General features: G+C 45.0%; 1 protein-coding gene across 1 annotated transcript in view; it reads left to right on the top strand.

Annotated features, from left to right (window-relative positions):
* mast2 (microtubule associated serine/threonine kinase 2) overlaps positions 1 to 15,426 on the top strand; it is a 116,264-nt gene that overhangs the window by 72,272 nt on the left and 28,566 nt on the right. The window contains 7 exon segments of the mRNA XM_053429822.1: positions 678 to 769; positions 5,593 to 5,668; positions 6,679 to 6,699; positions 7,450 to 7,528; positions 8,442 to 8,593; positions 13,738 to 13,813; positions 14,068 to 14,271. Coding sequence (XP_053285797.1) covers positions 678 to 769; positions 5,593 to 5,668; positions 6,679 to 6,699; positions 7,450 to 7,528; positions 8,442 to 8,593; positions 13,738 to 13,813; positions 14,068 to 14,271 — 700 coding nt within the window.

Here is a 15,426-nt window from a genome sequence, read left to right as displayed (position 1 = left end):
AAGCACAATCTGTTGTCGCTGAGATGCAGTCGGTGTGTAAATGCAACGTCTGAGGGATTCAACCTTGTGACTCAGTGAAGGTCGAGTCAAGGTCAAGTCAAGGTCGTCCATTAGAAACTGAATAAACTAAATATTTAGTTGTTTCATGACATTAGAGCAAATACACACGTTTGTACTAAACCTCAACAGAATCGTGTTCTGGTGACCGAAGGGGAAACCGGAGTCAATGCTGTTTGTCGGTCTGTGGTTGTGACAGTCGTGTGTTGCATGATGGCAGCTGTGATTGTGTCCATTGTCTTTGTGTTTCATCACCGTCCTCTGGTGTGAAGGACCCTACGTGCAGCCCCGCTCTCGCCTGAGTGAAACTCTAACATGTGTGCGCCCGTCGGCAGCGAGCGCACAGATGTGCCGTTTGTGCGATCATGTGTTGGACAGTGAGTGGACACCTGCTTGTGTTAACACGGAGCTGTGTGTAACTAATGACTGACTTCCACGTTGCTGACAGGGTGTGAGGTGAATGTGTGTCTGAGTAACGACTCTGGGAAACTGTAAAACTCTCTGGTTCATTGCAGAGCTCCTTTGAACTCCAGCTGTTTACAGGTGGTTGTGATGTGGACTTTTAATCTGAAACCCTCACTGAGGACAAATCACTTAACGGTTCTGGTTTCTGTCCTCAGCTGCCGGACGAGCAACAGGAAGAGCCTGATTGTGACGTCCAGCACCTCCCCCACCCTCCCCCGACCACACTCACCTCTGCATGGACACACAGGTAACACACACTCCTAACTGTCGACCCCTTCAAATCATAACATGTGTTTATAAAAGGGCCGAACTTTCCCACTGGCCTCAACATAAACTATATTTATTTTCCTACAATAAAATGTACTTTAATTTAGAAACTTTGAGTGTGTGTGTGAGTGAACTAACTCTAGTGTGTGAGGTGTGTTACCAGGAGTCGTGTTGTTTACTATCACAGCTCAATTATCACCTCAGACTTCAGCTCAGGCAGATATTTGATGATCTGGATTAAAGCAGAACCTGCTGGTGTCCAACGATGAGATGTAAAAATCGATTTCCTGCCTCGTTCCTGGAAACCTTGTTCATTCATCTCCGCTCTGTTCACCTTGAAGAGATAAAGGAAACGTGCACTGACATGAATACTGCTGCACACGCCTGACAGCATGGAAAACTGTAGAATGTACCACCGGCATCCCAACTCCCCCGGCTACTCCTCAAATATGAAGAGAGAGAGAGAGAGAGAGAGGAACAACAGGGACGTTGATCGATGGAGACTGAAGGACAGTGAGCGAGAGTCAAAATAAAGATCGGAAAGACAAGATCAAAATGGATTAGACCGAGGAGAGAAAGATGGAGATTCAATCTGTCTCTGTGGAGAGAGAGAGAGAGAGAGAGGGAGAGGGGGAAGGAGGAAGGGAGAGAGATCCTCATTAACTTAGTGTTTGTGCACGTCCACGCTCAGTTGACAGTTGCACACATTTCATTTCCTGCTGAGGATTTAATAGAAGTTGCAAAACTGTCACTCACACACACACAAACACACACTTTGTTTAGTTATTAAGGCTTTTTATCCAGTTCACATGATTAGAAGTAGAACTTTTATCAATCTATCAAAATTTGAATTGTAGATCCTCCTTTGGTTCATTCACACCTGAACTTTCATGTGGTCAAGTTTTGAACCCTAATTCAAGGGCAGATTTAAATTCAGCCAACTGTCAATCAGAGTCAACGCTCTGTGCATTTATCCTCTTCACAACAAAATCACTAAGTGCTTTGCAAAAGAAATAAACCCGAGACAAAACAATCAATCTGAGACACGAGGAAATAAAAATAATAAAACAGTCAGTTCAGATAAAAGCCATAAGAAGTTTACGACGACAGGAAGTTGAACATCATCTCTAATAATAGACTTTGAGAGACAGATGAATCGTGGTGGAGTCAGGAAGTCAGAACATGTGAAGAACTCACATTGTCACATCCACACAAGTTTGTTTCAGCACAAACACACAAACATCAGTGAGACTCGAAGGCTGTTTTCAGACCTGAGCGGAGGTCTGGAACTTCTCCTGCAGCCTCCCAGTAAAACATCTGGAAGCTTCCCAGTGAGTGGACGTGATGGTGAAACTGGAAGAACACAAACATCTCAGGATGAAGAAGAGGAGCCGTACACTCCGCCCCTCGCTGCTCTACAGGCTCCGCCCCTTGCTGCTCTACAGGCCCCGCCCCCTGCTGCTCTACAGGCTCCGCCCCTCGCCTGGATGTTCCCACATGTTCCCGTTTGAACGAGTCGGACCCAACAACCTGCTGCATCTGCACAAACACCAACTACACAACATGTCCAGGCAACATTTTCATGAAAACAGCTTGAGTGACTGTTCAGAACCTGATGAACTTGAGGGACACATGATTTTGTAGAAATCAATAATCTATATTGTTGTTAGTTGCAGATGGAGAAATACTGAGTTCAGGTTGGTGGTGTTGTTCTGGTCACACTGGTCCAGAAGCTGTTGTCCTCGTCGTCTCCGTCTTCGTCCTCCAGACGGCTGTGGCTGCTGCAGGACTAATTAAATATCATTAATTAATGTCACTGCTTCTCAGTTTTCATTTTCTCTCGTTGTCTAAGGATAAATAAATCATCTTTTCCTTCTGTTCATGTTTAGATGTTTGAATTGAATCTTAAATCTAGTTTCAGCTCTAACACTTTATCTGTGAAGCAGAGCAGTGAGATCTCACTGTGGGCAGGTCCTGATTAATATGCACCACTGGAGACCAGTAACCCTTCTCCTCATTCCATGGAGCCGTTTTATTCTTGGGTGATTGCTTCTATTTCCCTCTTCTGTCTCTCAGTCTGTCGCTCCGGCCCCTCATCAGGGTTCAATCATTCAATTTACTGCTCATCACGAGGAGATTCTTCACAGTCTAATGTCCTGAGGGGCTGATGAGAAGCAATCTTCTCCAGAAATGACTTTTATTAAATGTTCACATTCTGCATAAATTCCTTGTCTCCGCTCGTGTTGCCACTTCTGCCGTCTCTTTCTTCTTCTTCTCGTTCTTTCCCCTCTCCACGACACTAGAATATAAACTAGGGGTAATTAATCGATAATTAATCGACGATCGATTAATTTATAATTAAGAATTTCATCGATAAAACTATTGCATGTGCGGAATATCCGAGTTGCATTTTAATATAGCCTATAGTGAATTTTAATATAAAAATATTAACGATTAATCGAAAATCGATTGTTAATTCTCCCGACCATCGATTAAGACAATTTAATCGAATGCCCATCCCTAATATAAACCTTCTTCTCCTCCTCTTTTCTCTTGAGAGTCTCTACACCTCCTCCTCCTCTGCACCTCCTCCTCCTCTTTTCTCTTGAGAGTCTCTACACCTCCTCCTCCTCCTCCTTCTCCTCCTCCCCCTTCTTCTCCTCCTCCTCTTTTCTCTTGAGAGTCTCTACACCTCCTCCTCCTCCTGTTCTCTCACTCTGAACTCTCCTCGTGTCGTTGTTGGGTGAAGGTCAGTGTGTGATCGACAGCCCTTTGTGTTCGGACTTCTGATGAATTCTGTCAAACTCGTCTTAACGAAGGACAGAAAGAAAGAATCAAGCTTCTCTCTTGTTCACCCTCTTGTCAAACACTCACAGGAAAATGTTGACGTTTTTCTTTTCCTCTTCCTCTTCCTGTCTTTCCGCCCCTTCTCCAATTATAGCAGTATTTTGTTGTCCCAGCCACTCGCTCCCTGGAGAGTCAGCGAGCGAGACTGAAGAGGCACAAAGCAGATTTCATATTTGCATGTTTCTCATGCCAGAGTCTCTCTCTTGCTAAAGTAGGTCAGTGTCACTGCAGTTTGCTGCAGAGCGGCTTCTGAGAACGTGACAGTGAAGCAGCTCCTGTAGTGATGAGACCGGTTCAATGAGCTGCTCACATTCATTATTCAGTTCAGAAGTACAGTCCACCACACATGGAAACTATTATGCAAGTGTTTTATTTCAACCAATCGGATTTGAAAGTCACTCTGGATGAGGACACGACCAACTTCTCTGATAACAATCACAGAATCTGCCACAGACATGAGTGTCTGCGTTTATGTTGATAAGAAAACTTTTATTTGATTGAATTCAGGTTTTATAAATTTGGTTGTTTTTATTTCTGATGTGGTAAAACCCAGTGTATTATTCCTTCAGGACACCAAAAGGGAATTTCTTCAGACTCACAGATGAACTGATTTGAATTTGAAGGTCAAATCTCAAGGTCGTGGTTACCTCACAAAATATGTTTTGCCTCTTGAAAATATCTCAAGTTGTTTTCCCCAAAAACAACTAAAATCTGCTGCAACTGCAGATTAGTTTCATCACACTTTATCTTTCATGTGCAGAAATAATAAAGTGTGATAATAAAACGGGGAAATGAGGCCGGGGCAGTGAGATGTGATCAGATTATTATAGAAACAGAACTCACACACACACACACACAGTGATTTTCATTTACACAGAGAGATGGTTCATGTGTCTGTGAACAAGCTTTAAACTGACTTATGGTCCACACACACACACACACACACACACACACACACACACACACACACACACTTGTGACCATGTGTGACGCTGCAGTCAGACCAGTGTGTCCTGATCCATCCACACAGGAACAAGATCCTTCACAGGACAACTCGCAGAAGCCCGACAGACACTAACAAGCGTGTGTTTGACTAAAGGCACGCGTGTTCACTGGAGCGTGTGCGTGTGGACGTGTTCTGTCACAGAGATCGAGAATTCAGGTTTTTAATATTTGAGCTGCAGCTCTGTCCAGACCCCCGCTGAGCAAAATACATAATTGATGTGGAAATGTCCGACCACTTAATCTCTCCTCCGGTTTCGAAAGGCTGCCAGCCGCTCGCTCCCATTTATCTCTGTGTGTGTGTGTCTGTGTGTGTGTCTGTGTGTGTGTGTGTGTGTGTGTGTGTGTGTGTGTGTGGTGAATTATTAGTTACACTCTGACACTCGGCTGTGTATCTTAGGCTGCCCTTGAATATTCAGATCCATTACTGGCGGACGTGTGGACGTGTCAGTTATGAACTGATCTCAGGTTTATTCAGAGGAGGCTCCTTCACTCTCTGAAGCGTCTCTTCTGCAGCAGATCACATGTTTTATTATGTGTTCATCTGAGAAACTCCCGGTTTCTGTCTCTGATTAATATCCCAGTGTTTTCCTTCCACCACACAGATTTATCTGCTGGAATCAGGTTCACTGGACAAAGAAGCTTCAGGAGAAAAATCTTTTAAATAATAGAATAAACCGATGTTGATGAAATATCACGATGTTCACAGATGATGCGTTCAGGGACTTTCAGACGTTTAAAACCTGTGAAACTAAAGATTGTGTTATTGACCCATCAGCTCCCAAAGTGTTGTTCATGATGTTGTAATTGACTTGATCTCATTGTCTGTGTTGTTCCTCTAACACGGAGCCTTGTGAGTAGTTACAGTATTAGATCATTTTGAATATATCATCGTATCAGCTGCGAACAGACTTAAATGAATAAATGAGACAAATCTTCTGTATCTTCTTCCAGGAACCAGCCCACTGGACAGTCCTCGAAACTTCTCACCCAACACAGCAGCACACTTCTCCTTCATCCCTGCACGCAGGTGAGACACACAAACACAAACACAAACACAACCCTGTGGAAACGTCTCTGTCATGAAGTTTAGAATAATAGAGTCCACCATGTTTCTACAGTCGCCGAGACAATAAAATGACTGTCTCTGGAGACGACCCTTCTTTTTTTTTGCCGGAGGTTCTCTTAAACAAAATTAGTTTTTTTTATGTGGCTGAAATTGACCACCTCACTGCTCGATGACTGTAACGGCTACACACCCGTCCTCGTGTCCTCGTGTCCTCGTGTCCTCGTGTCCTCGTGTCCTGTGAGACGCTCTGAGACGCTTCAGTGGCGTCGGGATCTTTGGATCCGAGCTGTGGCTGAGAGCGAGGGAGCTGAGGAGGCGGGAGATGATCGCCCTGAGCCTGTCACTCAAACCAGGATTAATAAACCTCTTATCTCTCTGGGCACAGATAGTAATTACAGAGGGGGGGGGGGGAGCAGTGTGTGTGTGTGTGTGTTTTAAATCCACGTCAACATAAGGAAGTGTCTCGAGCTCATAAGAAAGTTTGATGATGTGGAACTTGTCAGCGACCCCGCCTCCTGAATCTTCATCAAAGGGATTAGGTTTCCATGGTAACACACCTGTACACCCCCCCCCCACCCCCACTGGCCATCAGGCTGTTTCCATGACATCATCATCGAGCACCGTGCTGCAGCCAATCAGAGCTCTGAAGCTGATCTGTGTTCAGCTGCTGACGGTGGAGCTGCAGTGACACCGTGTGGTGGAGTCTGATACTACACCTCAAACACTGGAGCAGCTTATTCTTTTTTTCAAACTAAATAATATTTAATATCCTGTTTGATTTAAAAAGCTTCTCTCTAGACTTATGGGCTCTTTGCTGTTCTATGAAGATGCAGACGTGCAGGAAGTGTGTGTTTGTATGTGCGTTTATGTTTTTATATATATATATATATATACAAGTACACGTTTGTGTGTACTGTGTGAGTGACGGCTGCTAACAGCTATAAAGAACCATGTTCTTGTCTCCCTTGCAGTCACGGACACAGGGCTGACAGGTAACCTCTTGAGTTTTTGACCTCAGTCCCCCCCCCTCTTTCTTCCTGCCCTCTGTCGTCCTGCATGGCTGAGCTCACACACTCTGAGTGACATCAGAGACGACCCCTCCTCTTCCTCGTCCTCTTCCTCCTTCTCTCCTGCTGCTGAACGCTCTGGAGGAGCAGCTCCTCCCGCTGCTCACACACTTAGAGCAGGAGACGATTCTCCAGAAACTCTGGAGTCAAGAGAAACTTTGTCATGAAGCTGCTGAAGTTTCCTGTTTTCAAACCCAAACGAGTCCTGATGAATGAATCTGATATGATTGATCTGATTCCTCTGAGCCGTGGAGCTCCATCACCTCCATCATCGCTCTGCATTAGATAGAGCTTCAAATGTGGATTAATCCGCCGCTGAAAATAGTCCCCATCAAACACAGCTCCTGTTTGAAGGCAACTGATCAGCTGAGACTCGGCCTCATGTTACTGCTCCTCCTCTAATGGAGCTGACAGTGGAACCAGTGAGATCAGAGAAGTCCGTGTTGTGGGTTTTATATAGAAACATATAGAATATCATCATCTGATCCTGAGTGTGATCCAGTGTAGAGCTGCTTCTCTCCATGTGGATCCTGCTCATGGCTTCGTCTGCCAGCTTTATCTTCCTGTTGCACTTTCCCTCCTTCAGAAGACTGATGCTCTGTCTGCTCTGTGGTTGTGTGTTGTCTCTTTGAGTTGTGTTGTGTGTGTTTAATGAATCCTTGTCCTCTCCTGCAGGACGGATGGAAGACGCTGGTCTCTGGCCTCGCTGCCGTCCTCTGGCTATGGCACCAACACTCCCAGCTCCACTGTCTCGGTAAATATCTCTCTCTCTCTCTCTCTTTGTGTGTTTGTGCACTTTGTGTTTTATAATGATCTGTGGACCAGAACCCAGAGATAAGCGCTTTCTGCTCCCCCCCCCCCCCCGACTTCAGCTCCCTGAGCTGCGATCCAAAACCTTGTTCTTCACCAGTTCTCTCGTTGCCTCCTCCCCTCTGATGCCCTCAAGTGTACTTCTGCTTCCTCATCTGTTTCTCCTCCTTTCTCTCCCTCGTTCCTGGAGACGTATCAATTGTCCCTCAGGTCTCCTCCTCCTCCTCCTCCCTTCTTTAAACCCCATGGAGCAGTTCCTCTGTAGCAGCCCCCTGCAGAATAAGACCCAGCATGTTTCAGAGCTGAGTTAGCTCTTAGCTCGGACTCAGACCGTTAGCTTACTGAGCTAACAGAGCTAACAGAGGGCGGAGCTTCCCTGTCAGGACATAGACGTGAGACAGGTTTGTGTTTCAGTCACAGGTTTGAGTCCCAGCAACATTTGATAAAACCACCAACCATCATTTAGTGAATTATGATCAATTAGAGTCAAACAGACCATAAAGCACCAGATGTGTTGGGGGGTGGATACCACAGTGTGATTGACAGCTAGTGACATCCAATTGGTGCAGGTGGCAGGTGTAGGTGGGCGTGTCCTCCAGGTCTCAGTCAGGCTCCACCCCCATTCCTCCGAATAGGAACCCTTCTGGTTTCAAAAGACCAAGATGGCGCCGGACAGACTTCAGCTCCCAAACCACTGACCCCCCCGGTGGCTCAACCCGCTCCACATGTCTTCTCTTCCTCTAACCACCAGCCAGTCGCTCTGAAGACAGACCTGTCCTCCCTCGTCCCCCCCCCACCCCGCTGTAGCTCCAGTGCTGGTTGTAATCTGTGCTCCCTCTGTGCTCCTCCTCTCACAGTCCTCCTGTTCATCTCAGGAGAAGCTGCACCAGCTGCCCTTCCAGCCCACGCCGGACGAGCTGCACTTCCTCACCAAACACTTCAGCTCCGAGAGCATCACGGACGAGGACGGACGCCACTCCCCCATGAGGCCGCGGTCCCGGAGCCTCAGGTAGGAGCTCAGGAGCTTTCAACACGATCCTCTGACTTTGCAAACACCCACAGGAACCTTCTGAACCTCACACTGCTCAAGCCCAGGAGGAAGTTTGTTGAACTTGATGTTAAACTCTCCTCCACTGATTCTAGTAAAGCACTGCAGGTAGTCTGTGAACTGGAGGTTTCCTGTGTAGCTGTGGTGAGAAGCTGAACACAGACGGTGACCTGCTGAGGAGGTTCTGTTCAGGAGGCCACTGATGGATGTGGTTTGGACTCTGAACAGTTCAGTTAGATCCAGATCCTCTCACTCCCTCGGCTCCTGCTTCAGATGATCTATAGTTTCACCTCCATCTTGTGTCTCAGCAGCAGTTTGCTTTTCTTCACCTCTGTTCTGGTTCCTCGTGGACAGATATTGAATTTTCTCAGCTCCAACATGAAAGAGACTCGTGTTGTGTATTTGATTAGCTTCACACTGTGCTTGTTGATATTGTGTGTGTGAAGATCATACAGAACTAGAAGTGGAATAGTGATTTTATTCTTCATATAGAAAGAGTTGAAACAGGAACAGAGAGATTCATTAATCTGGACTTTGAGAAGTTGAGTCTGAAGCTTCATGTGTTTGATCCAGTTTCATTGGATCTGTTAGTTTTCCAGCTTCTATCAGAGATGTTCTTCCAGCTTCTTAAAGCAAAGTGATGTCACGATTCAGATGAGGTATCATGGAGGTGACTTTGAGAAGCTCCAGCTGAGGCCTCAGTGCAGAGGCTGACCTCAGCAGCGAGGAGGAACCTACAGGCTGCAGATAAACACCAGATTCACACTGTGAGACCGAAGGGAAGTGAGGGATGAGATGATCAGGAGGAGGAGAAGGAGCATGTGTGTGTGTGAGCGAGTGAACAAATGAAAATGAGGCGCAGACGACAATTATATGCTAATTTGACGACTCTCCTGTGACTGATGAGTCGTCATCTTTGTGTCGTTTAACAGCCTCTTTGTGCGTCTCTGATTTCCATTCTGTCCTCGTGTGAGTCTCGATCCGCTGGTTGTGTTCAGTTGTTTCACCGTTTCCCTTCCGTCCATCCATCATACACGTTTCACACTCTGTGGAGACGCTGATGGATGGAGTCTGCAGACACCTCATTGACTTCATGTCTGCAGAAGCACATATCTCACATGTGTGTGACGTGTGGAATGACTCTGTCCTCGTCTGCACACGGGACATGTGACCAAACGAAACAAACGCTTTCCTCAGCTCTTCGATCTGCAACAGGATCACGAGCAACAATTTCACTTTTAAAAAATCATCCAGGATTTTGACATTTCTTTCATAATTTAGCAAAGCAGCTGATACTTAAAACGTTCAAATTAAGATTGTGTAATGAGTCCTCACATGTGCTTGCTTTTATTGTTATTGTCCAGATTACAACTGATAATACATAATGTCACATAATGATCAAATAATCGTACATTATGGACATAATAATAATAATATCGTACAAATATGATCATAGGTTTCACAGAGACACTGAAGACTAAACTCTGATCTTAACCTCTGACCTGGAAGTCAGACTATTCCTCAATGAACATTCAAGTTGTCCCTAATTAACTGGTTTAGTCTGAAATGTGTCCCCAGAGTCTCCTATGACTGACAGACAGACACACACAGACACACACAAACACACACACACACACACACACACACACACACACACACACACACACACACACACACACACAAAACACGCACACACACACACACACACACGTCCCCCCCCCCGTTCCTCTGGCTCTCTGTCACGGTCAATTACATCTCTCATTTCTGGAGTCGCCCACCTCAGTTGTGAAGCGTCAATGTTGTTTTTTTCACACACACAAGCACTCACACACACACACACACACACACACACACACACACACATGCACCCCCCCCCCCCCCCCCCCCGTGCCTCAGCGTCACCACCTGATTGACTGTCTCGTCTGATTTACCTCAGTTACCGTCTCCACCAATCAGCTGCCTCGCCTGCTCAGACCCATGTGACCTCATCACTTAGCTGAAGAGACAGGAACCTGCGCTCCACCGATGTTTTAATTTTCCATTTTAATAAAACTCCCTGTGGCTCAAACACATTTTCTTTTTGCATTTCATAAATATTTCCGGTCGTTCTCTCACTTCTCACTTTTTCCTCGCGGCTCCAAACTCACTCAGAAGAATCTGCCTCAACTTCCTGCTCATCTCAGAGGTCGTTTCTCAGAATAATGACGGAGGTGTTTTTTGCTGGGATTGCCACGAGCCCCATTTTTATTTCCCATTATAGCAGAAGTATAGCCGTGTTCTAATTAGCCTTTGTCTGCTTCTGTGTGTTACTCATCGGGGGGGTTTGAGTGCGACCTCGGCTGCAGCCCACACCGAACACCAGCTTCACTTTAATAAAGCTGCGGCTGCTCGGAGCCATGAGAGATGAATCACACGCAGAGAAGAAGAAGAAGAGATTCTGTGAAAATTAAAGAAAGTACATAACGGCCTGTGGCAGAGAATCGCTCTGTGTCAGTCTAACCTTTACTCACGGAGCCGGTGGCAGCGGCTGATGGATCTCTCTCCTTTAAGAAACTCCGACATGAAAAGAGGCTTTTAAAGCTGAACATGTCAGAGCTGCAGGTGATTGACATTCATACGAGTGTGTGTCTGTGTGTGTGTGTGTGTGTCAGTTAGTCTGTGGTCACCCGTCACTGTGTGCGTTGGTGAATGATAAACAGCCTCCATGACGCTCAGCTCACTTCTCTCTTTCCCATTAAGCTGGTAATTGGACTTTGAGCAGCCGATGGATGACTTACAGCATTACCTCATCGCACCGGTCACGCGTGTGTGTGTGTGTGTGTGCACGTGTGTGTATGTGTGGGTGTGTGTGCGCATGCACCTCGATGACTCATACGAACAAGGACACAAGGAGCCAGAAAATCCTTTATCTTCAAAATCTCTTCAGGATTTTTGTTTTGACCTGTTCTATTGTGTTTATATTTTGTGCTAGATTTACAGTATTAATTAATTTAATTTCAATACTATTATTTATATACTAGTTTTTTATCAAAACAAATATTTTTATAGGAGTTGCAAACAATCAAGTCTTTGGTTCATAGAATTAATAATCTGTTCTCTGAGAAGAAGCTAAAATAAATGCAACATATTGTAGATTATTTTTTACACTGGTTCTTCATCTGGAGTCTGATTGACAGTCGTAGTTATTCTGTTTGTTCACAGTTCAGTTTCCTTTCTTCATTTATTTTCTAAATAAAAGACAAAATCAGATCGAATCAAAAGTAAGAGAAGTTTCCTTTCTTTAAAATGCGAAAAAAAGATCAAATTGTGTAAAAAAAAAAATATATATGATGTTAGGATCAAAATAACATTAATTCACATGAGGACCGATTTCATATTTTGAAAGGTGTAACCCTCAAGGCTCATGTTTGAGCTGTTCAGGATCAGCTGGTTCAGGATCAGCTGGTTCAGGATCAGCTGGTTCACAGGAACCTGTTCCTCTACGTCCTGAACAAGACCTGGACGTGTTCTGGATCTTTTCTCAGCTCCTGGATCAGAAGATGAAATCCTCCTTGTCGTCCTCTGAGAATAACACAACGTGTGCGAGGCTTCTGTGTGTGACAGTTTTTATATGATGATGGATTAGGAGAAATACAGACGCGCTGTAATATTCAGAGGGAAATGTTTACAGTCATAAGTGAATGGAATGAATAATACAGCAGAATAACAAAGCCTGAAGTCTAATGGGAAAATCTCCCTTTGGCTTGTGTGCACAATCGCACAAACACACAATAAAAACACTGCCTGTCACCTGTCGTCGCTGCCTATTCTCCTGAAAGTGAGACGTGGAAAGGTCAAGGACATTGCTGCTGTCTCGTGGGGGGGGGGGGGGGTGAAGGTGGTTCATGATAGAATAAGAACAGAGACGAGTCCCAGGAGGAGAGAGAGGGAGGGAGAGAGAGAGATGGAGGGAGGTAGAGAGAGAGGGAGGGAGAGGGAGAGAGAAGAGGTTTATATTATGCTGGAGCTGGTGTGGAATGAAGAAGACGTCTCTGTCAGTCTGTCAGGTCCTGATAAAAACCCTGGAGAGCACGCGCACACACACACACACACACACACACACACACACACACACACACAGACACAGACACAGACACACACCCACCCTCCAGAGGCTCTACCTTTGCACCACTCTGGTGTGCAGCCATGCCGATCCAGAGGTTGTCATGGTGTTCAGTTTACAACATCGAGACACACATATGATGAAGACCCCAAGGACCTCCTATTGTGCGTGTGTCTGTGTGCTCTGGTTACCTGACCCCTGGTCAGTTGTGTTTCTGCAGCTCAGACACAGACTCCTCTCCTCTACAGAAGAACTGAACATCTAGAACATCACAGAGGCTCGTTTCTGAATCAAATATCAAATCACACTCACTCATACACATCATGATAGATCTGACAAGTCTCTGCACACTCTCACAAAATTCTTGGATCTGCCGCCTGATCCAGAATAACTCCATCATTTAAATGAGTTCTCTCTGGATCCCTCCACAAAGTTCTATTGATATTTGTTCAGTATTTTTTCGTAATTGACGACACACAATAGAACCGACTGAGTTCTGCATGGATCCATTTTGAAGCTGCACCTTTAAAGCTCGGTACCGGACCTGAGGTGTTTCCATTGAGAACTCGTTCACTTCCTGCTCTTTGTCTTTAATGAAGCACTCTGATGTAGAAGCTGTGGTTCAGGTTAGAGTGAAGGTCAGCTGACTTCAGAGAAGATGATTTAGATGCTTCAACTTCAGTTCTCAGCAGCTGCCTGCACGTGTTTATTTAATGTCTTACCTGTAGCCATGGATTTATATAAATAGATTTTTATAACATTCATACACAACTTGTATTTTACCTTCTAACTCGACCTGCAGGACTCTCACATTCTCCTTGGTTGAAGCTTAAATCTTAATACTTTCTTAGCCCCTTGAAAAGAAGTAAACTGCTCCTGAGTCATGATATATATATTTGATACTTATATTCATATATTTACACCATCTGGTGATTTGTTCTTGTCCATATTGTTGGTCCAGAGTCGATTCCTTCCTCTGTCTCACCTGATCTGTTTGTTTCAGTCCCGGCCGCTCGCCCATTTCCTTCGACCATGAGATCGTGATGATGAACCATGTGTACAAGGAGCGGTTCCCCAAGGTTCGTACTGACGCACACTTCCTGTTAACACAACTAACACACAAGAGAATACACAGGTGGAAAGAAATGTAATATAATCATGTGTAGATCTCATAACTGTTGATATTAAAACTGATTCTAAACCATGATTCAGCTCTTGAAGACTTGATGATATCATTCCTGTCTCTACACATATATCATTGTCCTGCTCACGTCTCCATGTGAGTGAACCTGTGACTCACCCCCCCCCCCCCCCTCCGCCCCCCTCCCCTCAGGCCACGGCTCAGATGGAGGAGCGTCTGGCGGAGCAGCTCTGCTCCTCGGCCCCGGACAAGGTGCTGGCCGACGGGGTCCTGAGCTTCATCCACCATCAGCTGCTGGAGCTGTCCAGAGACTGCCTGGAGAAGAGCAGAGAGGGCCTCATCACCTCCCGCTACTTCTACGAGCTCCAGGAGAACCTGGAGAAGCTGCTGCAAGACGTGAGTTCCATCGAGTTCATTCACTGTCCTCACACAGCAGCTGCTCTGGGATCTGAGGCACCTCAGAGGAAGTATTAAAGATGATTCACCTGGATCAGGTACAAATATTCATATGGATGATTTCCTCTATTTAAGAAGAAATTATATCTTGCTCTTCCATGTGAAATATTTAACCTTTATCCACATTACAACACAAGAGGCATTTTAAGTTCTGCATATCAAAAGAGTATTAAAAAGAAAGATTACAATTTTAATATAATATATAGAGGAAATTCTAACATTTGTTATTGTCTTACAAAGAGGACATATTTAAGGATCTCCACGTATATTTATTTTTTAACAGAAATCATTTATTAAAATCCACAAATAATTCCCGAGCACTTCAGATATTTTCTGTCTCTTTTCACATTTTCACTCATCATTAAAGTGTTGTCATCACTTCCTCATGCGTCTAAAATCTCTCCCTTATTTTTAGGTCATAATTCCAGTTATGTATTAAACTCTCTAACTCAATGGAGACGATGTTGAGTGTTAAACTTTCACATAATAAAAACCTCAATAAACAAAGCAGCTGAACTTAAACATGTAAAATGTGGCGAGCGAACAACTACGACTACAAACCCATAGAAATAAAAGGTTTCATTATTAATTCATAGTTATTTAGATTGATATGGAGCAGCTCATATTAAACTAACTAACTCATCAACTAAACTAATTACATTTTAATCCTGTCACGAGCAAACCACATGGAATTTTTAATAGATTTTATAAAAGCATTTAAATCCTGGAAGAGTCAGGACGTGTGATGAAGACATCTTGACCGAGTCTCTCTCTGCTCGCGGTGGAACAACTTGACTCCGCCTCCTCGTCCTTCGCTCAGCGCGTGATGTCATCCGAAGGCACGAAGACGAGGAAGCGTGTCAACCCGTCTCTCACGGCAGCTGCTGCTACCTGTTCGATTCCCGGATCCGCTAATCCCAGCTCGGCATGATGGGAATGTAATTCGGATTTCTGAGCGTGTCAATGTTTAAGTATATTTACATGTGTGTGTGTGTGTGTGGTGACATCTCTATTAGCTCAGTTTTGTGGTGCCTGGGGCGGGCGGGGGGGATATGATGGCTCCCAGAGGCCTCTTATTGACCTTCTGTTCTATTG

Source organism: Pleuronectes platessa, chromosome 9, assembly GCF_947347685.1.
Source record: "Pleuronectes platessa chromosome 9, fPlePla1.1, whole genome shotgun sequence".
Lineage (NCBI taxonomy): Eukaryota > Metazoa > Chordata > Actinopteri > Pleuronectiformes > Pleuronectidae > Pleuronectes > Pleuronectes platessa.
This window is presented reverse-complemented; position numbering and strand designations above follow the sequence as displayed.